At 43.3% G+C, this 26,489-nt stretch overlaps 1 protein-coding gene across 2 annotated transcripts in view; it reads right to left on the bottom strand.

Moving 5' to 3' along the window:
* Positions 1 to 559: 559 nt before the first annotated feature.
* Positions 560 to 26,489, bottom strand: part of MROH2B (maestro heat like repeat family member 2B) — a 65,064-nt gene continuing 39,134 nt past the window's right edge. For both annotated transcript variants that reach the window (XM_085002169.1, XM_085002168.1), the window contains 18 exons: positions 22,604 to 22,739; positions 22,175 to 22,270; positions 21,824 to 21,913; positions 21,349 to 21,469; positions 18,957 to 19,054; positions 16,245 to 16,397; positions 13,689 to 13,846; positions 13,045 to 13,171; positions 12,111 to 12,298; positions 10,658 to 10,798; positions 10,037 to 10,151; positions 9,314 to 9,460; positions 8,587 to 8,769; positions 4,532 to 4,687; positions 4,082 to 4,216; positions 3,587 to 3,689; positions 1,388 to 1,453; positions 560 to 699 (listed from right to left, as the gene is read on the bottom strand). In XM_085002169.1, the coding sequence (XP_084858295.1) occupies positions 593 to 699; positions 1,388 to 1,453; positions 3,587 to 3,689; positions 4,082 to 4,216; positions 4,532 to 4,687; positions 8,587 to 8,769; positions 9,314 to 9,460; positions 10,037 to 10,151; positions 10,658 to 10,798; positions 12,111 to 12,298; positions 13,045 to 13,171; positions 13,689 to 13,846; positions 16,245 to 16,397; positions 18,957 to 19,054; positions 21,349 to 21,469; positions 21,824 to 21,913; positions 22,175 to 22,270; positions 22,604 to 22,739 (2,320 nt within the window). In that variant the 3' untranslated portion in view covers positions 560 to 592. The remainder of the gene's footprint in view (positions 700 to 1,387; positions 1,454 to 3,586; positions 3,690 to 4,081; positions 4,217 to 4,531; positions 4,688 to 8,586; positions 8,770 to 9,313; positions 9,461 to 10,036; positions 10,152 to 10,657; positions 10,799 to 12,110; positions 12,299 to 13,044; positions 13,172 to 13,688; positions 13,847 to 16,244; positions 16,398 to 18,956; positions 19,055 to 21,348; positions 21,470 to 21,823; positions 21,914 to 22,174; positions 22,271 to 22,603; positions 22,740 to 26,489) is intronic.

Raw genomic sequence — 26,489 nt, forward strand, 5'->3', positions numbered from 1 at the left:
GAGGTTAACCCATGGGCACCACACACACACAACTCAAAGGGAGGAATGCACTTGGATAAAAAGAGAAAGGAAATCATGGGATTTAATTGAATGTCAGGAAGGGTCTTTTGTAGAAAATATCTGCATGGTCTCGACACATAAATTACAACTCGAGAAAGAAGAGACAGGCTGAAATTTGTCATAAGACTGCTTTTTAGAAAGAAGAGAGTGTGGGCTGTAATCCAAAGCTGGCGAAGATAAGAGACAAAAAGACTACATGTGGAAAATAGTACCAGTCCTCTTCTTAATGGCAGCAGAATTGTCTCACCTTCTGTCATTTTTGATATCTGCTGCGATGTAAGCTTCTGAGACAGAGGGCTGTCCTATGCAAAGCCATGTGGCTGGCACTGCTCAAATCACAGGTTATTCTTCAAGTGCACTGGTGGGATTGGTTTGTACTAACAAAAGCCACCAGGGAGAGCCTCAAATCACCGCCTCAAATGCCTCACCCTGGGTGCCATGTCTTTGCTGAAGATGTGGCAAGTTTGTGAGTTATGAGGATGAAGACAGGAGTCAGTTATAGAAAAAGCCTAGTGGTTTATTTCCTGATGGCTTATGGACGGATGCTTATGTCTTTACACCTTCTCAAGAGGGTCTGCAAGGCAGCTTCAGCTGCTCTCTGGACACTGATACAGGGGTCTTGCCGAAGCGCTTGGAGCCCTGAAATGGAAAGATAGCAATGTCTAGTGATGAAGAAAGCCAGGGGCCAAGCGATGCAGCACAGTGAGGCCCTCATTGAGGGTCAGTGTTACCTGGGGCTCAGAACCCCTGTGCTCATGTGTGACCAAAATAGTAGAATTTAGAGCCAAAAGTTGAGAATCTAATTTAACACTGAAATAAGAGAAGAGAAGGCGTTCCTGCTGTGGTGCAGTGGGTTCAGGATCTGCCATTGTCTCTGTGGCAGTGCTGGTTCAATCCCTGGTCCAACACAGTGGGTTAAGGATCCTGCATTGCTGCAGCTGTGGCATAGGTACAGCTGCAGCTAGGATTCGATCAGTGGCTGGAGAACTTCATATGCTGCAGTTGCAGCAAAAAAAATAAAATAAAATAAAATAAAATAAAATAAAATAAAAAAAAAAAAAAGAAAAAGGGAAGAGAAAATCCTGACCTTGTGATCAGTAAGTTTACAGACAATTGGAAAAGTGAAATCTGTTGGGAATGATGCCCTCAATATGATGAAGCTGAGGGTCTCTTTACACTCCGAAAAATTCTAGTATCTAGGAGCATCGGAGATGCTTGATAATGGGGTAACTATGATTTTACAGCTGACATGGAACTCAGAGGAGCATTAGTTTCTTTCTCTAAGAGTGTAACAGTGCTCTAAGCAGGCACGAGGGTTGGTACTCACGTGTGGTCAGCTGCTCTCTGTCTAATAACTCCACATATTGGTTGGTCAAATTGAGAACAATGGCATCTAAAATCAACAGGAGTAAAGGTTACTGGTTTCCTTATAGAGGAACAGGCCATGAAAAGCAGGTCATGTCAGACTCTGTACCCGGTCAGAAGTTAAATGATCTGGCTGGTGAAAGAACAAGTGGCAGACTCCCTTTGCACTGCCAAGATTATGTGAGGGTGTCTTTGGGGAGTTGAGGGCTACCTGTGGAAGTGGCCACTCACCCATCATGTATTTGGGATAACTCATTCTGTGTTCTTCAGGGGGCACCAGTTACCAGGGTTTCAAACGTGTGTAAGATATGATCCTGTCTTCAAAATATTTACAATGGTTTAACTGCAAGTCAAAACTACAATGAGGCATCACCTTACACCAGTCAGAATGGCCATCATCAAAAGAGTCTACAAACAAAAGGGAGTTCCTGTTGTGGCTCAGTGGGTTAAGAACCCAACTAGTATCCATGAAGATATGGGTTCAATCCCTGGCCTTGCTCAGTGGGTTAAGGATCTGGCAATGATGTGAGCTGTGGTGTAGGTCACAGATGCAGCTCAGATCCACGTTGCTGTGGCTGTAGCATAGGCTGGCAGCTGCAGTTCTGATTCAACCCCTAGCCTGGGAACTTCCATATGCTGCAGGTGTGGCCCTAAAAAGAAAAAAAAAAAATCCTACAAACAAGAAATGCTAGAGAGGGAATGGAAAAAAGAGAACCCTCCTGCACTGTTGGTGGGAATGTAAATTGGTGCAACCACTATGGAAAACAGTATGGATGTTCCTTAAAAAATGAAATATAGAACTACCATGTGATCCAGCAATCCCACTCCTGGGCATCTATCCAGAGAAAACTGTAATTTGAAAAGATACATGCACCCCAATGTTCACTGCAGCACTATTTACAATAGCTAAGATATGGGAGCAACTTAAATTTCCATCAACAGAAGACTGGATAAAGAAGATGTGGTATATAGATAAAGTGAAATATTACTCAGCCATTATAAAGAATGAAATAAAGCCATTTGGAGCAACATGGATGGACCTAGAGATTATCATACTAGTGAAGTAAGTCAGACAGAAAAAGACAAACATCATATTATATCACTTATATGGGGGAATCTAATAAAAATGATACAAAAGAATTTATTCACAAAACAGAAAAAGATTTCAAAACCATTTCAAACTTATGGTTACCAACGGGGAAACATTTGAGGGAGGGATAAATTGGGAGGTTGGGATTGGCATATACACACTACTATACAAAATTGGTAACAAGGACCTACTGTTACTTAGGGAAATATATTCAATATTCTGTGATAGCTCATATGGAAAAAAAAATCTGAAAAAGAAGTTATATACATATAACTGATTCACTTCGCTGTACACCTAAAACTAACATTTTAAATCAACTATACTCCAATAACATTTTTAAAAGTACAATTAAAAAAAGGGTTCACGATGTAGTTGGAGGGATCCTATACAGGAGCCAATAAGGAACCTTTAGATTTTAGCTAAGTCTTAAAGATGGCTCACCTGGAGGGTCTGTTCCTGTGGGCTGGATTAGTTGGAACAGGTTTCATGATAAGACTTAGAATTTTATATTAGAAGGCTCTTCAGAGATTCACTTCACTCTTTTATTTTGTGAATAAGACAAAGAGGCAATGCAAAGAAATTAAGTGAATCGTCCAGAATCACGTAACAGAGCCAAAGTCTGCTGGCCCTTGTGCCCACACACTTTCCACTAGTGTCACGTTGCTGCTAAAGCACTCAGCTTGAACTGAGCTTAAAAGGTTGATTACAGTTTCTGTTGAGGGATGATGCAAAGGAAAACATTTAGGCAGGGACAGCAGACTTGGGGTAAAGACTTAGAGAAGAGAAGGAGCAAAGACATGGATTCAGAACAAGCATGGAGGGCCCAATAGAATGAATGGTCTGATGGGATGAGAGTGAGTGTTAGAAATTCAGAAGATGTTAGTTGAAGTTTTCAAAGAGAACAGGGTCTTTTGAGGGAAGATGTTGCAGGACACACAATATTTTCTGACTTCTTTGTTTTTTGTTTCTTTGATCGTGCCATTCACACCAGGGTTCATATGCATGTTCAGTCAAAGCAAAACGGAAGGCAAAGAGCAGACCTGTGAGTGCGGAAGGTGGAGTCGCCCTCACCTGTGAGTTTGACGGCCGCGCTCCTGATCATCTCCCAGGTGCTGCTGAAGAAGGTGAACAGGTGCGTGTGGAGGATCCATAGGATCTCCTGATTTCTCTTTGCCTGGAAGAGATGTGTGTTATACATAGAGGGCAACTGGGAGGTGACCCTTTACAAAACACAGCATCCCATAGGCCCTAAGAAGAGACATCGAAAGGTAAGTGAGCACACATACGGCCAGTAATTATTCTGTTGGTAGCTGTCTTATGGCGTTTTCATTTTAAATATAATCAGGATGGTGCTGGGGTTCATAGGACTAATCAACAGATGTGTTTCAGGCACAGAGAACACATCCTAGTCAGGACTTGGGGAAAGCGCAGAGGGTGATGTGACAGGATGCCAAGAATCTCCGCTATCTTTCCGAGATGGTTCTGTCTCTGCTCAGGATCCCTTGCTATCCTGTTGGGCTTCTGGGATTTGCCTGGACTCTTGTCCTGCATCTTGTGGACACTCACCAGCTTCACACAGAATTGCCTATAGAAATCCCTGGCCCTCGGTAGATCCTGACCATCAAGGAGATGATCTAACACCCCGTAGAGTTCCTGGAGACCCAGAAAAGGAATGCAGATGATCAGGACATCACGGCAAGCCTGAAAGACAAAGTTTTCTGTGTCATGGACCCCCTCGTAGAAGAGAAGACATGCTGAATGGTGTCAGGAAAGGAGCAGTGAATGTCAGTGATGTGAGCTTTATTGTCAGGCTGCTACTTTCCCAGTTTCAAAGATGTAAGTGCAACCTTGGGAAATGAAAGCAAAAGAGGACTTGGGATTGGAAGAGTGGTTTTCAGGTTCATTTGAGAGTGGTGGCTTCTGGTCTGACTTCCTCTCAAGCTAGACCAGGCTTCCTGGCGCCACGCAGGATGGGGAGGGGAGGAGGTGCAGGTGTCTGTGTCAAGGGCCACTTACAGTTCCAATCTTGGGATTGGGATCCCAGAGGTGGAGAAGGAATGAAACCATGCTCTTTTTTATTTCTTCAGCAAAAAAAATCTTCCACCTTCTTCCTGTTAAGGATGCCAGATTCTCAAATAAGAAGATGGCAGTCAGTCTCACATCATCCTGCTCCTGTGGTGACAGATACATGTCATGGGTGAGTCCCCCACGCAGGCCATTCCCAGCTGGCACCCTCACCCCATCCTGCCTGGCCCCATTGCAGTAAGGGAAGGCTGGAATCCAGGCACTGTGTGCTTTTGTCATAGCCACTGTGGGTTCCAGGAACGCTCTTCCTTTTCCAGTGGTTCTATCCACGTAACAGAGTTTAGTGCTGGAGACTTGATTTCTGCCTTTAATGATCTAACAGGGAAATGTGACCACAGGAATGATAAATGGGGAGTGCTGGCAGCAGAAGACCAGGGAGGGTTCTTGTTTATTCTGTATTTTATACAAATTAGCCTGATTGCATCATTAGCCTAGAGTGATGGGGCCTCTGAGATAAACTGCCCAAGGCCCAGGACTCTTCTCCAAGATCTCAAATTCTTTCCAAAGGGATTACAGGAAGCTCAGCAATTTGAGCCTTGGGTCTCAGAGAGAGAGGATAAACAAACAAGTACTCAGACCTATGCTTGCTGGCATGAAATTATGAACATCCTTGCTTGTTGTCCAGGATGGAAGCAATGCTTTTCAGAACCAAAGGGTAGTATGGTGGAGAAAGATGGCTTTGTTGATATGGTTCAGAGTTCTAATAAACTTTGATTTTTTGAGGGAGGGGCCGTCTAGGAAACTAGTTTATAATACCCATGTGAAAGCAGTGGAATGAGGGGAAAAGTCATTCCAAGTAGCAGAAGATTATTTAGATTTGCAACAGAAAACAAGGGCCAAGAAAAAAGCATTCCCAATAATGTTAGGGGGAGAAGACAGAGGAGTTAATTTTGGTGGCAAAATAAACTGTATAAGAAGTGGGCACATAAACAAAACTGGCAAGAAAAAGGAAAAATAAAATATAAAGATGGCTTGTTGGGAAAAGTCCAGAGAGGTTAAATGAATGCAAGAGATGTGACCCCCGAAGAGTAGAAATTGAAGTAGAAGTGTTCTCTAAATGTCCTAGGAGTAAGGTCAGTATATATCTTTAAAAGATCTCTCTTCAGATAAAAAAAAGCAAACCGCTAATAAAGTATCCCAAAGGTAGAGTGGTATTTACTTTACTTATTTTTGTCTTTTTAGAGCCGCACCCGAACCATATGGAGGTTCCCAGGCTAGGGGTTGAATCAGACCTGCAGCCACTGGCCTACACCATAGCTCACGGCAACACTGGATCCTTAACCCACTGAGCAAGGCCAGGGATGGAACCTGCATCCTCATGGACACTAGTCAGGTTCGTTAACCACTGAGCCATAACAGGAACTCCAACTTTAAAAAATATTTTGACGTAAAATCAATGATTTAAGGGTAGGTCAAGAGAGAATCAACTGATCATTTTGGGATGGTGAAAAAAGTAGAAGAGAAGTGGCAAAGTGTTTTGGGTGCTGGGAGAGACATTACAGTTTAACACCCTTGTCATAGAGAGTGAGGTGACAGCTCAGGGTGACAACATGGGAAAAAGTAGCGATCAGGACCTGGAGTGAACGATGGCAGCAGCCACATTGTATGTTCTACTATTGTATCAAAGTGTTGCCATATTTGGAGATTTTCAAGAAAGTACTGAAATATTGAATAAAAAAAGGGAAAACTTGGAGGATTACAGAATTATATACTTAATCTATAGAAAAATGTAGGGCAAAATATCATAGTTAAATATATTTGCAGAAAAGAGTGCCTTACAGGACCATAAATGTCATTACTAAGACTCAGTGTTTGTCAGACTTTACTTTTATGCACATGTGATGAAATCGGTACCCATCAGGAATGAGAGTGGTCTAACATAAAAACCAAAAAGCCTTTAGATTTTTTTTTTCTTCTGCGATAAGACTGAGAAACATTTGAAGTTCTCATTGTGGCTCAGTGGTTAACGAATCTGACTAGGAACCATGAGGTTGTGGGTTCGATTCCTGGCCTTGCTCAGTCGGTTAAGGATTGGTGTTGCCATGGGCTGTGGTGTAGGTCACAGACATGGCTTGGCTCCAGTGTTGCTGTGGCTGTGGCATAGGCTGGCAGCTACAGCTCAGATTGGACCCCTAGCCTAGAAGCCTCCATGTGCTGTGGGTGTGGCCCTAGAAAAGACAAAAAAAAAAAGACTGAGAAATATTCTCTTGACCACAAAACTTGTAGATGGATTTGTGGTTTTGTGAGGCTCAGATCCAAGAAAATTACTATCATTGGATCAATAACATCCCAGGAAAACCTGACAGTTGGGGCTCTTTAGGACTGACTTCAGCCCTTTGTTACAGATTGTCATCAGTTATCCGTGTAATGAAAAAAAAAAATCTTTGTTATTTTACAAAAGATACTAAGTTGAGGGAGAGTCCTGTAGGCATTTTGGGGGACCAGATGAGACTGAAGAGTAATATTGGTCCATTGGAGAAAGTAGTTGGAAACCAGGAGAAAGCTGCTCTCCAAGGCCAGGTTTAGGAACACAAACAAGAGACACTGAAAAATAAAGAACTGGAGGACTACTGACTGAGGGCATGTACTGCTGACTGAGATCTGGAGATCTGTGTACTGCAGACAGAAATCTGGAGGTCTGTGTGGTTAATAAATTGCTAAAGAGTCGGTAAGAAAGAACAAGATTAAAAAAATCTGGAGTGAATAAATAGGAAAAGATTGGACTAGAGAGGTAATTTTTCTTTAGATGCTATTCAATACTTCTCAGGCCTCATTTAGAGATACAACACAGTCACTGGCTTGTAAAATATTTAAGAAGCTAAAAAATTAGGTTTATGGTGAATAATGAAGGAAAGAAAGACTTTTCCATCTGGAGACCATCAGGTGAAGAGGTAATTTAATAAAGCTTTAATGTTTAAGAAGGAGGCAACCAGCAGTTTCCACTTCCTAGGACCAAACAAGAGGAGCAGACAGGTTTAGATCACAAAAAACAGACCTAAGTTACATGTGAAGTAAATTTTTACATTGATGACAGTGAACAAATCAAAGAGAAATAATAAAATCTAGTTTCTGAGAAGGTATAAAGAAAAATGACCTTCCTTTGTCTAAGATCAATGACTAATCTTTTTTGAAATGAGGGCCAGGAACCACATCAGGGGTTTGACCAACTTTCTCCGTATAAAAGGCCAAATAGTGAATAATTTAGATTTTGCAGGCCACACAGTTTCTTAATCTGCTCTGTGGATGAAGTGTGAGAGCAGCCATTCACAATGTGTAGCCAATGAGCATGGCTGCGCTCCAGTAAAACTTTATTTACAAAGAGATGCCTGTGTTGAATCAGGCCTATGAGCCTCAGGGCAGTTTACCCGTGCCTGGATGAAATAAACCACACAAGCATTTCGAGTCGTTGAGATCTCAGAGGTAGAAACGATCATGTTGGAGATAACAGCATCTTAGTCCTGTAAGGACTCCTGTCACCATCTGTGTTCCCCAGTAGCAAACTCTGAGATGAGGATTTTAAGTAGTTCACTTGGGAGTTGAGCCCAGGAAATGTGATTGGAAGAGAGGAAAGCTATGAAAGGAGTATTAGCGAGAGGTGTGCCCTTGCTGGCAAGTGGAGCTCTGTCCTTCCCAGGAGTGAGGAAGCTGGGGAGTTTATCTATGGACTTGTTCCTTGTTGTTTAGGGTCTTTCCCTAACACGTCTGGCCCATCTTGCTCAGATCAGTTGTGATTCCCTGGGCCAGAGGGTATTCTCTGTGAAGCCAACAGGCTGCACAGGAGTTGAACATGTGACCTCTGGGGCAGATGACTTCTGTTACAGGTGACTTTTGGAGCAGGTGGCCTATGGGACAGGTGACCTCCAGGGCAGTGGCAGGCCAAGGACCACAGATGGACACCAAACTGGTCTGTTATAAGCACTACCTGAACCTCTTTCTGTTCACTCACTTTTTCTGGGGAGGGAAGATTCCTAAAAAGGCCCACTTACATCTTCAAAGAAGGTTCTTGTTTGCAGCACGATTTCTTTGAAGTAGAAGCTCACATCCCGGTCTGTGAGCAGCTCCAGGATCTTCTTTAGAGCCTTCAAGCTTTCACAGACAACCTCGGTGCGGGCCAGGTGATAGAGACCTCTGATGACGGATTCTAGTATTATCTGCTTATGCTTCTTCACCTATTTTGAAATAAGATCTCTTAAATTTTTTTTTTTTTTTGTCTTTTTGCGATTTCTTGGGCCGCTCTCGCGGCATATGGAGATTCCCAGGCTAGGGGTCTAATCAGAGCTGCAGCCACCGGCTTACGCCAGAGCCACAGCAATGTGGGATCAGAGCCGTGCCTGCGACCTACACCACAGCTCATGGCAACGCCAGATCCTTAACCCACTGAGCAAGGCCAGGGATCAAACCGCAACCTCCTCATGGTTTCTAGTCAGATTCGTTAACCACTGCGCCACGACGGGAACTCCCAAGATCTCTTAACCTTGACGATTGTTCTATGTGTATCTGGAATAGGGTAGGAGACCCCAGACAAGGGGACTGACATTCTGTTAGGGTCACGTGTACTTTACCGCAAGAGCCACCACTTGAGCAATTGATTTGGATTTTCATTTAATGTCTATGCAACCGTGAGGTGTGAGTTGGTAAATAATTATTTTAAAACTCGACTTAGGTGAACAATTTTTTGTGCCCTGTTCCCTCCCCCCTGCAAATGCCCTTTACCTTGTGAGGGGCCCCGGAAGCCGTATTCCCGAGCCCCCGAATGGCCATTTGCCTCAGGATGGCGTTGGAGTCCCAGGCACTCTGATCCATCAGGATCAACACGTCCCGGAGATGCCAGTGCTTCCAAAGGATTGGCTCCTTCATGAGCTGAAAATGAGACATTCCTCCCCTTTAGTTCAGGAGAGTTCCAAAGGCATCACAGCTACAATTAAAGACCAGGGCCCTGCAGCTCCAGGAGCGGAGGACTGAGCCCCTGTGTGAATTCACAAATCTCGCGGGAACTAAGCTCCACACGGGAGCACCCCAAGGTGACAAGAACCCAAATACTTAGTTCAGGAGGTATTTCTAATATAAATGGCAAAATGGAGCAGGCAAAAGTGGAGTTCCTAACAGTGTTCTTTCTCGGGATCAGCTGCGGCACCCTCTACCTGAGTTTGAAAGGACCATGATATATGGGTTGGTTAATTTTAACCCTTCCAGTTTGATTTCCCACACTTGTCTGCCTTGGGAGTTGTCGGCCGGCAGACCAGAGGGCAGGAAGAGGACAAGGCTGGGTTCTTTTTCCTCTCTCTCCACTCAGGCACCGTGCCTCTGGCAGCAGTGGGCTCTCTCCACTCCCAAAGCTCCTTGTGAGGGTCCCTGCTCCGTGGCTCCAGTCCCCTCTGAACTGAGAGAAATATCCCAGGGGCCCCCAAGCCTGCTGGGCTGGCCGCACTCCCTTGCCTCAGAGAAGAAAGCTGTGCCCGTTATCCGGTAGTTCTCCGAGGAGGAGGTCAGGGATGAGAGAAGTTGGTCCATGATGTCCAGAATGACCCCGTGTTGCCACACTGCCATGCTCCTGGAAAACCAAGCCTCCCATTGTAGCAGAGATGTTTTTCTTTCTAAACAATGGAACACACTTTATTTCTCTCTCAGGGAGAGAAATATCTAAAAAGGAATATTAAAAAGGAAAGCGAGCCAAGGCTTAAGCTTTACAATAGCCTATCCAAGTGTCCGACTGAAGGACAGTTAGCCAAAACCCGTTCATCTCATCATTGTTGTAGTTTTTTTGGCCATGCTCATGCTGGTGGCTTGTGGAAATTTCCAGGCCACACCATAGCCAGATCCTTAACCTACTGCACTACGAGGGAACCCCTTATAGCTACCTTTTGAGGGATCCCTGAGCTTGGGGTTGATCTTACTATCTCTTCCCAACCCCCTTTGCTCTTTCTTCCCTGTTTTTTTCTTCCTGGACTATACATCCTTGGCGAGTCAATTGCTCTCAGTGAAGTTGCCTGCGTTGCATTTTTACTTGTTTTTTAGTTTCTTTCCTGTGTATATAGTTCTGGAGTATGTGCACATTACCTGGCCAGTGCACAGACTCCTATGTGGTGGGTACTGGGATTGCTGAGGAGTGTCCAAACATTGTCCCCCTCGTCAGATTCTTTGGCAAAACCTTCTCGCATGGCCTGGGCCTGCACACACTTCAGAGTCATAGTCGAGAGCCTGAGGGAGACAGTTGGCATCACAGAAGTAAGTGAATCCCATGCAGGGAACAGTGAATCTCCAAGTTCACCCTTCCTGTTCCCCACAGTGCTCCCTCACTCCTGGATGAATGGAGGTTGTGCAAGGAAACAATAGATAGCCTGCTCTCACACTTTTGGGGCCAAGGCGGACATCAAGATGCTTTGAGCCTGTAAATAATGCCACAAAATCTTGCCAACCTCTCCTGAGAAAAATCAGGTCCTAAGGATGGAAAGTGTGAAATTTCATATTTCACTGATTCTAAAATAGCCCCTTAAAAATCAGGATGCATCTCACAATGGATAGTGTGTTGCAGTTGTTGGCCAGACCGTAGTTGTGATGCAGCCATTTTGCCTGTGTGTGCATTGTGCGTACACACACGAATTTAGGTATGGCTCTTTGTGCTGTAGTCATTTTAGTAAAATTACATCCATTAGTGTAACCACATGGGCCAAGCCTAACTGCTGTCTAATTTGTCTTTTAAAAGGTTGATTTGACATTGGAACAAAAAATTATGCAAAAGAACAGGGAAACAGAGCAGTGTGATATAGTATAAAAATCTATACCTGATAATCCTCAAAGAGCTCTTTGGGTCAATATAAAATACAGATTTAATACCATAAGAAAGTACTGATTCATGCCTTAATTGGTGCTTTTTTTTTGGTCTTTTTAGGGCCGTACCACAGAGGTTCCCAGCTAGGGGTTGAATTGGAGCTACAGCTGCTGGCTTGTGCCCTAGCCACAGCAAAGTGGGATCTGAGCTGCATCTGCTACCTACACCACAGCTCACGGCAACGCTGGATCCTTAATCCACTGAGTAAGGCCAGGGATTGAACCTGCACCTTCATGGATACTAGTCAGGTTCATTGCCACTGAGCCACAACAGGAACTCTGGGACTCTTGTTTTTCCTTTCTCAACGGTATGTGAAATAATGCTGCTTTTTTCCATTGGAGACTTGGATTTGATGAAATGAAGTTTTTTTTTTTTTTTTTTCTTCTTGTTCTTTCTCTGGGGCCTTGAATATCACAGAATTAACTTTCCTTGAAAGGTCTTAGTGAGAGAACAGAGGATATGGATTGGGCCTTTGAGAAAAAAGGATGTGGCTGCTTGTTTGTTATATAGCTGGGCAGCTACCCTGGGTCCCGGCTCTGGGAAAAAGAGCTACAAAGCTCAAGGATGGAGGGGCCTTGTTTCTTCACGGGATGTTGAGGTGATGTCAGAAGGGAAAGGCCTGGACTTCCACCATCTGTCTTCTAGAGTCTGGGTGCAGGCCCTCCCCAGCTGGCTGTTTACCTGCAGGGGTCTGCAATCTGCTGCCGCTCCCCCTGTTGCATCACCCGCCGCCTGTGGCTTAAGGTCGAAGTGGGCATGGTCTGGCCCAGTGTGCAGCTGACCAGCTTCAGGAGAAGAACGAACAGCTCTGGGTACAAGCTTGTGACAGAGGTGCCCGTCGACACCATCTCATGCATGGCACAGGCCACCTGAGGGGAGAAAAGACCCTGTGGTCAGGCAGGGCTGCTCTGCAAGTTTGTTTTCTCGCCAAGTAATTGCTTTGTAGGTTGACCACACTTGTGGTAAAAAGCACATAGCAAAGGGAGGATTTATTTGTCAGGAAACTTTTCAACTCAGATTGTGTTTTTCTCTCAGGGCTGCCATGTTGGGCAGCTCCAAACTCCAAAAGGTACCAGTCGGGTAGGCTTGGAATCTTTCAACAACAATTGGATATCTCGAAGACTAATTTGAAATACAGATACACAGATTTCCTTTGGGCTGATAGGAAATTTACTTTTTTTTTTTTTTTTAAAGGGTTTGCACCCACAGCATGTGGAAGTTCCCAGGCTTGGGGCTGAATCAGAGCTACAGCTGCTGGCCTCCACCACAGCCATAGCAATGCAGGATCTGAGCCTCATCTGCAACCTACACCACAGCTCATGGCAATGCTGGATCCCTGACTGAGGGAGGCCAAGGATCAAACCCGCATCCTCATGGATACTAGTTGGATTTTGTTTCCACTGAGCCACAATGGGAACTCCCGAGAAATTTACTTTTAAACCTGATCAGCCACAGCCAAAATCACTTCTATATTTTTCCAATATAAACTGGAGTCAATTTACAACTAGGGTACTAGAAGGGAAGAAGTGTGATTAATGCTACATCACCCAGTGCCAGATGGGGCAGTGGTGGAGTGGGGTGTCATCCCAGGCGTGTGACGGGTTGTCCAACTCACGGAAATTGCATCTATCCCGGCCAGGTCATCTTCTAACCCATTCTCCAGTTTATCTATTAAGGCTCTTAAGAGTTTGCCACTGGAGGCTGGGTTCTCAGCCAGAGCCTTCCACAGTGTCTTTGTGTCCCTAGGGAAGCAAGGCAGGAGGCCGATAAGGCTTAACTCCTTGGAATATGAGCTTTTCCACCTGAGCCACTCTCAAGCCATATTATGATGAATCACAAGTTCAAGGGCAGATGGTCATGCCAACATGCCTGGGAATAAAAAGGATATTTTATGTAACAAGCTAGCATTCTGTCCTTGGGTGCTGAGGTTTGTTAATGTCCATCAAGGCAGAGACCTCTCTTCTAGATGCATTCTAGGCAACCAGAAAGAGGAGAAATATTCATTTTCTAACACTTATTCCTATGATTATATATATCACATATAAACAAATAAATATGAATCTCATCATTCAGTGAGGCGGTATATTTGAAAAACATTTGGGAAACCATTACTTGTGATTCAAACACCATTTCTGAAATTATTCAGGTGAGGCATTTTCCACTTTTGTTTTTTATCTTTCGCTCAAACCACAGATTCTTCCCCAATGCCTTACCATTTGATCTTTCCTGGTAAAAGGGACCAGCTCAGTTAGAATCTACCTGTCAAAGGGCAGAGGCTTCTGTAAAAGGTTGGCAACAACGACATCCATGTGAAAGCTGGCTATCTGGGAGATGGCTTCTAGCACAAACTGAAAACTTTCCTCCTTTTGTCTGAGAACCGGCATGTGATGGTATATTATGCTCAAGATTTCCAACAGCTAAAAAGAAAAAGCCAAATAAAACAATGAGTTGCTATTTTCCCTCTGCATGGACGGCTTGGGTCGTGTATGGTCAGCATATGGCTGGTGATCAATGAATTAGAAATAATGTTAAAAAAGTGATTGATTCTACACATGACCTATCTTCTTGCTCAGGAGGATTATTGATAAATTGGGCATTTATTCTTAAATCAATTTAGCAAACATTTAGTGAAAGGCCGAATTTTTTCAGGTGCTGTGCTAGGCACTGGAGGGAATTTACTGGGGATGAATAAGATGTAGGCTTTTCTCAAAGGGATGAGTGGTCTAATAAAGGACATCAGCTGTTTACCCAAAGTCCTCTCCAGAAAGGAGTGTATGGCAAATGGGATACAAGAGGTGCACAGGACTGATGGGGGAATCCAGAAGTAACTGAGGTCACTGTGGAGGGATGCTGGGTCTGGATCTCAAAGCATACATAGCAATTTCAAAAGGCAAGGTAGAGGTGGTGGGGAGAGGCCTCCTGGTTGGGAAGAAGAGCATAGGTAGAGATGTAAAATCAAAGACCATGAGACAGAGCACAGAGTGATTAGAGAGTAGTGACATTATCCTGTAAGATGCTACAATGGTGGTTAGATGCCATTATGTATTTGTCAAAACCAAGACTGAATCCTAATGTAAGCCATGGGCTTTGGGTGATAATAGGATGCGTCCGTGTAGGTTCATCCATTGTAGCAAATGCACCGCTGTGGTGTGGATGTTGATAGTGTGGAGACGGGTGGTATATGGGAATGTGGTAACTTCTGCTCAATTTTTCTGTGAAGTTGATGGCTGTACAAAATAAAATCTATGTAAAAAGTAGCATGAGAGCACGGTGGAGGCAAATGTGGAAAAGGTTTGTAGAGTAGGAGAAGGGTCCAGTTTGGAGCACAGAGAGAATGAGGGTGATTAAAGGAAGATAACTTGGAGTTCCCGTCGTGGCGCAGTGGTTAACGAATCTGACTAGGAACCATGAGGTTGCGGGTTTGACCCCTGGCCTTGCTCAGTGGGTTAAGGATCCGGCATTGTCGTGAACTGTGGTGTAGGTCACAGAGGCGGCTCGGATTCCGCGTTGCTGTGGCTCTGGCCTAGACCAGCAGCAAAAACTCCGATTAGACCCCTAGCCTGGGAACCTCCATATGCCACGGGAGCGGCCCAAGAAATGGCAAAAAGACAAAAAAAAAAAAAAGGGGGGAAGATAACTTGATAGAAAAGATGTTCTTGAGGGGCATATTTCTGAGTTTGAGTGTTAGTCTGTGTGCAGTAGGGAACGAAATTATACACTTGGATTTTTGACATGCATAAGGGCATGTCTGTGCTAATGTAACTTTGCTTCTAGTAGATATTTCTCTTGCTTATTTTGGAGATATATTTTTAGGTTAAATATAACATTTTCCTGGAATTGTAATTCTTTAATCATAAATATCCTGCAAACATGATTGCCACAGAGTCCAAGTTCAGTGAGTCTTAGAGAGGATTTATTGTACGCCTTTACCTAGTGTGTAAACAACTCCTCTTTTTATGCTAAACACACAAATGCATGGATATTCCACATTTATTTGATTTTCCTGTGCCTGGCCCAGCGCCTGCCACACAGTGTGTGTTCAATCAATGTTTTTGGAAAAAAGCTGATTGGACTGTAATTAGTACAGAGGTCACATCTAAAAATCATGCTTTGGATAATTATTTCACATAAGGTGGTTGACTCTGGGCTCTGGGGACCATAACTTCTTTCTCCTATTCCCCTTGGGAAGCCTTTATTGAGTTAAAGATTCTTTTCCTCCTCATCCATCTCTGAATTGCTAGCATTCTGTTTCTGACTTCAAGAGAGGTTAGGGCATCTCTCTTTGGAGCTCTTAACCAGGCTTCCTGAATTTAAATCCTTTTCTTTCTGCTTAACTCTTGGGCAGGGAGAAAGGATTGAGGGCTTTTCTTTCAGTCAGTTCCCCAGTGACAGCCTTCTTTCCCAAAAGATACTTAAAGTGTGTGCAAGAACAGCTTGCAGAGTGGCGGTGGGATTAGAAACTCTCCTGGACCCCAGGGGCCATCTCAAAGGCATTCATTCACAAGGTCACACTCATCCTTGAGGACCTCACGACCCAACTGTCCATAATCCACATGCCTTTGGTTCAGGGACGCTTCCCCTGGTCAGAGAGGGGCAGTTGGGAAAGTTTTTATCGCCACAGACCGGAGAGACCATTGAGTCAGACACTCAGCCTGATGGTTCATATACACAACCTGGGTCTCTGCTGAGGCCTCTTGAGGCTGTGTGTGCTCCTGCCTGTGGCCCCTTCGGAGAACAGACTGAGAAGTGGTGACCTACTTGGACTTTCAGAAGTGTGAGAATTCTGATCGGTTGTCACACTGGCCGTCAGTTCACCTGATCTTCCAAAGTAGCTCCCTGCTCCTTCAGGGCAGTGATCATCCAGATGCCACAGGCCTTTGTACACGTGGGGTTGAGGCTCTCCAGACCATCTAGGGTTTCCTCCAGGAACATCAGCATTTCTTCACTTGGGATGAGCTTACTGACTATCTGAGAATGTACCCAGAAAGACTGCTGTCATCAACTGCCTGGCTTCACAGCTGGACACCTACAATATGCTGCGCTTGGTTTTAGGATATTAGAAACCACTGGGCTTCCAAAACAGTTAGTGTATGACTGGGGCCAGAGAAACTAGAAAAAATAGTAAAGTAGGACATAGACATGACCTTTTAACTCTAAGCAAAGTTTCCCTGAAGTTGCCTCTTTTTTTTTTTTTAAATCATTTCATATTTATTGAATTCCAGGCTTGCAGAGGCAATTTCCTTTCCAAATCTGAAGCTATAGTATACCCCGCAATGGAAAAACAGCGCATATTATTTATATGGCAATTTATATGTTGTCGTGTACTTGCACATACATTTCATATATCATAGAAATAAGTCTCATGTCTGCCAAAAAAAATAGCTAAGCTTGAGAATTCAGGAAATCTATCAGCATGTACTGAGTGCCAAGCTGAATACCAGGAGCCTCACAGTATCCACACAGTCAGTGAATTGCTATGAACCCCATCTGTGTGTGTGTGAATGAAAAGGCAGGAAGGGAAAATGAAAACTTAGCAGTGTGAATAAATTCCAGGAGCATTCTCTGGGGCTTTACTCAAGCAAGGTGGTCATAATTAGGAGTTTGTGGGTATGAAAATATTTCTATTCACAATCAACTTCCTCCTGTATTAGTGTTCTGATGATGTGCAGTAGAACCGTCTCCGAGAGGAAGTGAGTTCCTTTACACAAGTAGTTGCAGGTCCCAGGTACCATGGCTCCAAAATCAAGGACTAGATTAATGCATCCGTTCTGTGTAGCAGCAAATGCCTGCCTGGGTCCAAGCTCAACAGTTATGTGTTTTTTCCCCCCCTATATTGGGATGGATATTGGTTTAGGAAGAGAACGTCCTTCCTTTGAGTGCCTACCATGCATCAGACACTTTCTTAGGCATTTGACATATGTTCCCTCCCTGTCCCCTCATGAGTTTCTCTCCTATATTCTCAAAAAATTCTTGTCTTTGCTGCTGCCACCTTAGTCCAAGCCACCTAATATCACACAAAGATTTTTTCTTTTTTTTTCCTTGGCCACACCCACACCATGTAGCAGTTCCAGGCTAGGGATCAAACCCAAGCCACAGCAGTGACCCAACCTGCTGTACTGATAACGCCGGATCCTTAACTCACTGCACCACAAGGGAACTCCCTCACGTGTGGATTCTTACAGTTTCTTTCAAACTGACCTACAGCCTACATTCTAGTCTCAACAGAAGCCACATGACCTTTCAGAAACATAGGTCCCATGGTGTTCTTTCTTAAAGGACCACCACTAGCCCATGAGGAGTGTTTGCAAATTAGGAAAAGTGCCCTGTTCTCAAGAGGATTCACTTCTGTTATTGCTGTAATGACTGGTTGTGATGGACCCTTTACTGCCCTCTGGGGATAACTGCCATAATACACAAATATATCTATAATGTCCACATCAGGAATGATGCTGCCTCACATGAGGGTGCCCTTGTACAATTCCCAGCTGCCACAACTCTGTGTAGTGCTCTCGACTCTTCTGTTGAAAACCCTCTGCTGGATGTGGCTCGGATCTGACACTGCTGTGGCTGTGGTGTAGGCTGGTGGCTACAGCTCCGATTCTACCCCTAGCCTGGGAACCGCCATATGCCTCAGGTGCAGCCCTAAAAAGCAAAAAAAAAAAAAGTAAAAACAAAACAAAACAACAACAACAAAACAACCCTCTGTTGGCTTTTGATTTCAACTGGAGTAAAAGCCAAGGTCCTTGCCGAGGCCTGGATGGCACCTTAATTAGCCTGGGCTATCTCTTGGACCTCATGAAACACTTCTTCCTTCATCTCAGGGATTTTGCACGTGCTCTCTCCTCTCTGCCTGGACTGTTCTTTTCCAGATGTCTCCATGGTTCTCTCTTCAGGGTGGTCTTCCTAGGGAACCACCCCTCCCAAATTCTTTGTTCCCTTCCTTGACTTAGTTCTTCTCAATTATCACTACCTCACATCATATTTATCTGGCTGCTCTGTCTACTAGGAAAAAAACTCAGTGAGGGCAGGCATTCATCTTTTTCTATCCACACAGCCTAGAACAAAGTCTAGCATATGGTAGGTGCACAGCGCATGGTAGGTGAATGCTTAAATGAATAAATGAATGAATTGATCGACCAATCTTCACAACAGCTCTGAGAGGAAGGTTATGCCGTTTCCTAAGTTGGGGAGACAGAGCACACAGTGCACACAGCTCAAGTAGTGCACACAGAATGCATGTGATGGGCTCCAAAGCCCCGTTCCTTTCACTCCACCCCACACTGCTTCCTTCACCTTGGAGAGGGCAGCCTGGTTCCCAAGGTTTCCCTGAGTGTGAAAGGATCAGTAGCAGGTCTTGCCTGGGCGCATGGACCCAGCATTAACAAATGAGTGGACAAAAGGTCTTCTATTCTGCTAGAATGGCTGGACTGCTGCCCTTCTTGGTGGTGGGGAGTACACAGCTTACTCATTTGGAAATCAACCCAGAATCACCCTTACCCCCCTTAACCAGTTCTCTGCATCTGTTACCTTTGCTATTTTAGAGGAAATCTTGATCTGGATCTCCGCATCATCACACTGCAGCCTTTCCTGCAAATCCTGCAGTCTTTCCACCTCCAGGTGAATGCCTAAAATCAACCAAGGGTGACACAGGAGTTCAAAGAGCTGAGAGAGGTGGAAGATGTCGGCTGTATTTTGATGTGACACTAATTCAGCTGATGGAAGCCTTTAACAAATGCACTAAAGCCTGTCTGATGAGATAATGGGCAAAAGTGCAAACACTGAGCAAGTAGTTTCTGCATGCTGGCGGCATGTTAAATATGCTGCCTGCAGTGGTCTCACTTATTACTTCTAAAGATCCTCTGGGGTTATTTGCAGTCGAGAAAGCTGAGACAGAGCAATGGAAGGCTATTTGGGGTCACGCAGTGAGTAAAATAGGAGAGGTGGAACCTGAACCCTGGTCTGACACCAATGGCCAGGTTCTTACTACTCTGTGATACTGCCGCCTCTGTCAGAGTTCCAGTCTGCAGTGAGTCACTTTGAAGGAAATACAACGTAACCACTGTAAGAGGAAACATCAGCAGTTGTGTCAGTGTAAGTTTACGAATTGTAAACTTAACACAGACCTGAACAGTAATGATCTTCTGTTTTGTTGTTTGAAGTAAATTTACTAGTTGTGGAAACTCACACCTGGACCACTCTGAGGAAGGCAGCTTAGCCTGATGGGCAGATGATCTAGATTCAATATGCAGCTCCACTGCTTTCAACTGTCCAAGCAACTGGTAAATTTTTTAACCAGAGCCTTCATCTGAGTTAACAAGTGACTGAACAACAGCCATGAGTATTAAATGGGTATTTTAGTATCACACTAGTTATGTATATAGTAGGTACTTAATAATCATGTTCTTTCTCACTCTCTCCCATGTTTATTTGATCAACAAAGAAAAAGAGTTAACATGAAAAATGAAGCATGGGATCTCTTGTTAACAAAGAATATTTAGAAGTTCCTGCTGAGGCACAGTGGCTTAAGAATTTGAGTGCAATGGCTTGGGCCTGTATGGAGCTTGGGTTTGATCCCCTGCCCGGCCCAGTGTGCTAAAGGATATGGCATTGCCCCAGCTGTGGTGTAGGTCACAGCTGTGGGTTGGAGTCAGTCCCTAGCCTAAGAACATCCATATGCCACCGATGTAATCATTAAAAATAAATAAATTAAAAAAAGAATATTTAAGAACCTGAACTTTGGATGTTTCAGGAAAGTAAAGAAAGAATAGGTAGAACAATAATAGAATTATTCCTGATTCCTTTCTTCCTATGAGGTCTCTCTCTGGCACATTTCTTCTCTTATTAGAATAGTTCTTTAGTTCTCACTTCCTTAGTGCATCTTTTTCTGGCTTTGGTACAAGCATACACCCTCAAAAATTATCTTCCTATATCCCAAGAAACTTTCGGACCTGTTTGGGCTCTGCCAAACAGCTTTTGTTTTTCCTTTTTGACTGACTAAAACCTCTGCTCTGAACCAAATCCCACCTTTTGGCTTTCTTTCTTTCTTTCTTTTTTTTTTTTTTTTCTTTTGGCTTTCATAACACTTTTTTTTTTAATTCGAATATTAGAATTGTAATACATCTGTGTTTCCAGCATCAGAACAGGGCTTGACACATGGAAAAGCAGTTAAGAAATATCTCCTGAGTGCCTAAAAGAATGGAGAGCTAACCTGGTCTGCAGAGAACACGTGCAGGTTATGTAGGGCTGACCTCGGTTAGACACATACTGATTTAACCTGGATTTGATCTGGAAGCTCTGAGTGTGGGTTTTGGGCTGAGGCTGAGGTTTTAAACTCCCTTACATTTACAAACATTGACATTTATTCAAATGTCCTCACAGAGCTGACAGAGGCCCTGCTCCGCAAGCTGGAAAACCTCCACCACGCTGTCTTAGAGAACTTTCAAAGTCACGTTGTAGCACCATAATAACAGTGCAATTTCCTCCGGAAGAAAACTGTGATAGAGAAAGCTTTCTAATAGGCCCAATTGCTGTGTGATTTAAATCGGACACTCTCAAAACATTTTACCTACTTTAATGGATCTTTATGATGCTTTAGTGTTATTATCTTTATTTTTTAAAAAACCCAAAAAGCAGAGCCACTGAGGAAAAAGGCTCTGAGAGAGACAAAGTGTGTTACATAATTAAGGTATTAGAACTCAGAAATGGCTGAACTGGTGGAGGAAGCGTGAGAGACAGAGGGAGACAGAGGGAGAGAGAGAAGAAGGAGGAAGAGGATGAGGGGGAGGGGAATGGGGGAGGAGGGAGAGACGAAGAAGAGATGGGAGGAGGACAAAGGAGAGAGACATTGATGTACAAGAAGAAGAGCTGAGAACAAAAGAAAACAAGTATCTTCATCTGTGGACTTTTCATCTTCCCTCACCTTTTATGCAGAACAGACCTATAGCCGAACTAGCAGCCGCTTGGCGGATGGAGGGCAGGGTGTCACAGGAGTGAGGAGCCAGGAGGCCAAGGAGTGAGCCGATTTTAAAGTTTTCTGGTGCCTGCAGGACAAAAGAGGCTTCCAAGGTGATGGGGTGGCTTGCTGATGTCCCAGGATGTTCCCAAGGCTGGATATCAAGACCCTTGTTTTACTCCTTTAGAATAAAATTGAATCTTGGACTTTCCTTTTAAGGACAATGAGCAAGCAAGCGAGCAAGGGAAAGAGGACAACCCCGCATGCGCTCTTCACCCCCACCTGCTCAGTGCCCTAGGTTAGGTCAGACCCCTTGGGTGGTTTTCTGCCACGACTTTGCCTGGGACGGAGATCAATCAGGCAAGATGTTTGGATTCCGGCGGCCTCAGAGTCCCTGTTGTTAGCCAGCAAGGGCATCTACGCACTCTACGGGCTTACTTACCTCAATATCGTTTGTCAGCACCTTTGCAGAGATCTGGAAGGCTCTTTCTCTTTCCCACTCCTTTTGTGAAACAAGCCACATCCGAAGAAGCTGTTGGTCAAAGAGTAAAAGTCTTTTCCTTATTATGCATCAGATTCATTCCTTCTCCATCTCTCACTCTCGCTCTCTCTCTGGAGTTTCTAGAACAGGGTCCTTGCGTCCCCACAAACAGTTTTGACTGCGCTGGCCCTACACGGTGGGTTGGGTGGGTGGGGCTGGGCGAGTCCCTGTGAGGAGGCTGAGGCCAGCTTCGGAGGGTTGGAGCGCAGATAAGGGGCTGTGGGAATCAGCCTTGGTGGTGGCTCTACTCACATTGAACATTTCTTGACAGTCCTCTGCTTTCACAGTATCCCACATCATGGTCCTCAGCAGCCTCCCCAGAGCATCCATGGATCTTTCGTAGAGAAACTGAAATCAAAGTGAGTGTGGGGTTTGGGACTGGCAAAGGTACACTGAGGTATATGGCATAACTGGCCAAGAGGGACCTGCTGTATAGCACAGAGAACTCTACCCAATATTTGGTGATAATTTATGTGGGAAAAGAATCTGAAAGAGAATGGATATGGCTACATGTATAACTGAATCACTTTGTTATATAGCAAAAGTTATCTCATCATTGTAAATCAATATACTTAAAAAAAAACTTAAACACAAAGTGAGTGTGCATGTCAGGCTGTGGGAGGCGAGTTTGCTCATTCTCCTCAGCTCTTCACTCTCCTCAGGCCTCACCCCGCCACGTACATGAATGTGCTCCTTGTCCTTGTCCGTCTCGCCCTCATTTTTGAGTTTTTCCAAAGGTGGAAGGGGCAGTAGCCTCCGAATGTTCTCCTCAAGAATGTTAAGATGGTCATTCAGTGAGAGCTGGGGTCTCAGTTTACTGAAACGAGAATCACGTGGAGGAGTGGATATTAAGTTGACAAACAAAACATAACCCAGTGGAGTTCCCGAGCACTGCCAGTCTGAAGGGGCTGAGGGGGTCAGGTCATTTCCTGACAGTCTGGGATGCTGAGGGATGCGGTGACAGGAGTAGAGCGACTGGGGACAGAGAACCAGACTGCTGCGATGGGTACAGTCAGTTTGCTTCAGTTCTAATTTATAGTGACAAACAAACCATCACTTGCTTTGCATTACTTAAAACTTCATTAGAAACCTAATATTAATCTATTCATTTTCTTCAGTGTTTGTGTGTGTGTGTGTGTGTGTGTGTGTGTGTGTGAGAATGAGAGAGAGAGAGAAAGATTCTAAGTTTTATCAATTTCTACGTCCTCTCATGTTACATGTAGCAACACACACACTACAGGTTTTTATGAACGCACAAATGAATAAGTGGTACTGGAGTCTCCCTTCCCTCCACTTCCCTTCCTTTTCCTTCTTTCCTTCTTTCTTTCCTTCCTTCCTGACTTATACTATAGACATCATGAGGATATAAACACACCTGGACATAGCTTTAGAACACGCAAATGTTCAAGGAACATGAAAACCCCATTTGTTATTAAATAAAAGTAAATGAAGACAATGCAGTACCACCTGTCAGCAACCAAATTAGCAAAGAAATTGAAAATGATGATTCTGTTCTCTCACAGGGGAGTAAAAGTCCGTACCAGCTGGAACAGTGTTAATGAAAATGTAAAATGTGTTGATATATGCTGAACAATTTTCTCATCTTTATTGTCTGTCTGTTTTTCTAAAAAAAAAAAAATCAAGGTATTGAGGTATAATTTATGCACAACCCCTGCCCCCCCACACCAAATTTTTCCTTATGCCTCTTTGCAGTTCATCTCTTCTTCCACCCTGGGCCGAGGCAACCACTGATTCGCTTTCTGTTGTTAGAGATTAGTTTGCAAGTTCTACAGTGTCCTGTCCAGGCGAGGATGGCACTTAGCAGCATATAACCATTGAACCCTTAAGTTGTGGCCGCTTTTATTTAATATATGCTGTAGCTGTAAAATACACTGGATTTTGAAGATTTAGTGCAAAAATCCCGTAACTTATTATGTCTTTATGTTGAATGCATGTTGAAATAATATACTGAATGTAATTAAGAATAATTATTAAAATTAATGTATTTCTTTTTACATGTTTAAAAGTGGCTACTAGAAAATTTTAAATGACATATGTGCCTTGTATTATACTTATTTATACTTGACAGCACTGTTCTGGAGCCTGGTTAATTCTTAATTCATCTTCAAGATTTATTTGAGCTTTCTTCAAACCTTCCTCATCTTTGTAAATGTGGCAACTTATGCTGCTTTTTATTGAGTTTTAGAGAAATTATGTGGATGTCCTTTGCATTTATTTCCTCCAGTAGGCTAAAACCCCTTCAGGACAAGGCCATATTTTGTTCACTATTGTCCTTTTAAAACCTAGCTCAATGTCTGACACATGGATGCAACTCAATAATATTTATTGAACCAAACTGTCAACTTTTATAATTAGAAGTTCAGAGAACACTTCATACAAAGGTGTTCACCAAAGTATTATAGTTTTAAAAGCAAGACCTAAATACATGTAGCAATAGGAGGTTGATTAATAATTAAACTTAGCAACTCTAGGCATATCTATACATCAAGATATTAGGCAGCCATTAAAAATGATATTCTTTACCTCAATATAATAATAAGGGCCATATATGAAAAACCTATAGCTAACATCATGCTCAATGATAAAGACTGACAACTTTGCCTCTAAGATCAGGAAGACGCCACATAAGATAAAGATGCCACTCCTATTTAACACAGTACTGGAAGTCCCAGCTAGAGCAATTAGACAAGAAAAATAAATAAAAGGCATCTAGATTGGAAAGGTAAAGTAAAATTATCTCTGTTTGCAGATGACATCTTATACATAGAGAATCTTAAAAAAATCTATAAAGAACCATTAGAACTCAGAGTTCCCTTCATGGCTCAGTGGAAAAGAATTTGACTAGGAACCATGAGGTTGCGGGTTCAATGCCTGGTCTTGCTCAGTGGGTTAAAGATCTGGCGTTGCCATGAACTGTGGTGTAGGTCGCAGACGTGGCTCAGATCTGGCATTGCTGTGGCTGTGGTATAGGCCGATGGCTACAGCTCCAATTAGATCCCTAGCCTGGGAACCTCCATATGCCATGAGTGTGGCCCCCAAAAGACAAAAAGACAAAACAAAACAAACAAAAAAACTGTTAGAACTCATAAAAAAATTCATCAAAGTTGCAGAATACAAAATAAATACCTCTAAATAAGTTGAATTTTTATATACTTGCAGTGAACATTAAAAAAATTAACAATTCTGGAGTTCCCGTCGTGGCGCAGTGGTTAACGAATCCGACTAGGAACCATGAGGGTGCGGGTTCGATCCCTGCCCTTGCTCAGTGGGTTAACGATCCGGTGTTGCCATGAGCTGTGGTGTAGGTTGCAGACGCGGCTTGGATCCCGCGTTGCTGTGGCTCTGGCGTAGGCCGGTGGCTACAGCTCCGATTCGACCCCTAGCCTGGGAACCTCCATATGCCGTGGGAGCGGCCCAAGAAATAGCTAAAAAGACAAAAGAAAAAAAAATTAACAATTCTGTTCATAATAGTATCAAAAAGAATAAAATACTTAGAAATAAACTTAACCAAAGAAGTGAAAAGACTTGTTTACTGAAAACCACAAAATGTTGCTGAAAGAAATTAAAGAAGACACAAATAAAGGGAAAGACATTCCCTGCTCATGGATTTGAGTACATATTATTGTTAAGATATCCATACAAAACAGTCTACAGATTTAATGCAATCTCTATCAGTATCCCAATGATACTTTTTGCAGAAGTAGAAAAATCCTTCCTAAAATTCATATGGAATCTCAAGGAACCCCAAAGAGACAAAACAATCTTGAAAAAGGACAAAGTTAGAGGTCTCACACTTCTTGATTTCAAAACTTTTTATAAAACTACAGTAATCAAAACAGTGTAGTACTGGCATAAACAAACAGGTGTACAGACCAATGGAACACAGTAGAGAGCCCAGAAATAAACTCTAACATACATGGTCAAGTGATTTTCAACAAGGGTTCCAAGACCATTCAGAGGGGGAGGATTTTGGGTTTGGCAATAATTTATTGGATATGACACTAAAAGCACAGACAATGAAAGGACAAAGAGACAAATGGGACTACATCAAAATTAAAAATTTTGTGCATCAAGAACACAAATGATAGAGTAAAAAGACAACATATGGAATGAAAGAAACTATTTGTAAATCATATATCTGACAAGAGGTTAATATCTTAATGTATAAAGAAAGAATACACAATATATAAAGAACTCCTAAACTCAACAACAAAAAAGAAAACCAAAAAAAGTGGGCAAAGGATTGAATAGACATTTTTCTAAAGAAGATATACAATCAAAAAGTTCATGAAAAGATGCTCAAAGTCATTAATCATTAAGGAAATACAACTCAAAATCACAATAAGATACCACCTCACACCCATTAGGATGGCTACTATAAAAACAAACATCCAAACAGAAAATGACAAAGTGTTGGCAAAGATATGGAAAAATTAGAATCCTTGTACACTCTTTGGGGGAAAGTAAAATGGTACCACTGCTATAGAAAACAGTAGGATGGTTCCTCAAACAAGTAAAAATAGGAAAGCCATATGATCCAACAGTC

This window comes from Sus scrofa, chromosome 16 (genome assembly GCF_054392235.1).
Source record: "Sus scrofa isolate SSC_HxYL_T2T_F1_AM1 chromosome 16, Sscrofa_HxYL_maternal_Yorkshire_Landrace_v2.0, whole genome shotgun sequence".
NCBI classification, from domain to species: Eukaryota; Metazoa; Chordata; class Mammalia; order Artiodactyla; family Suidae; genus Sus; species Sus scrofa.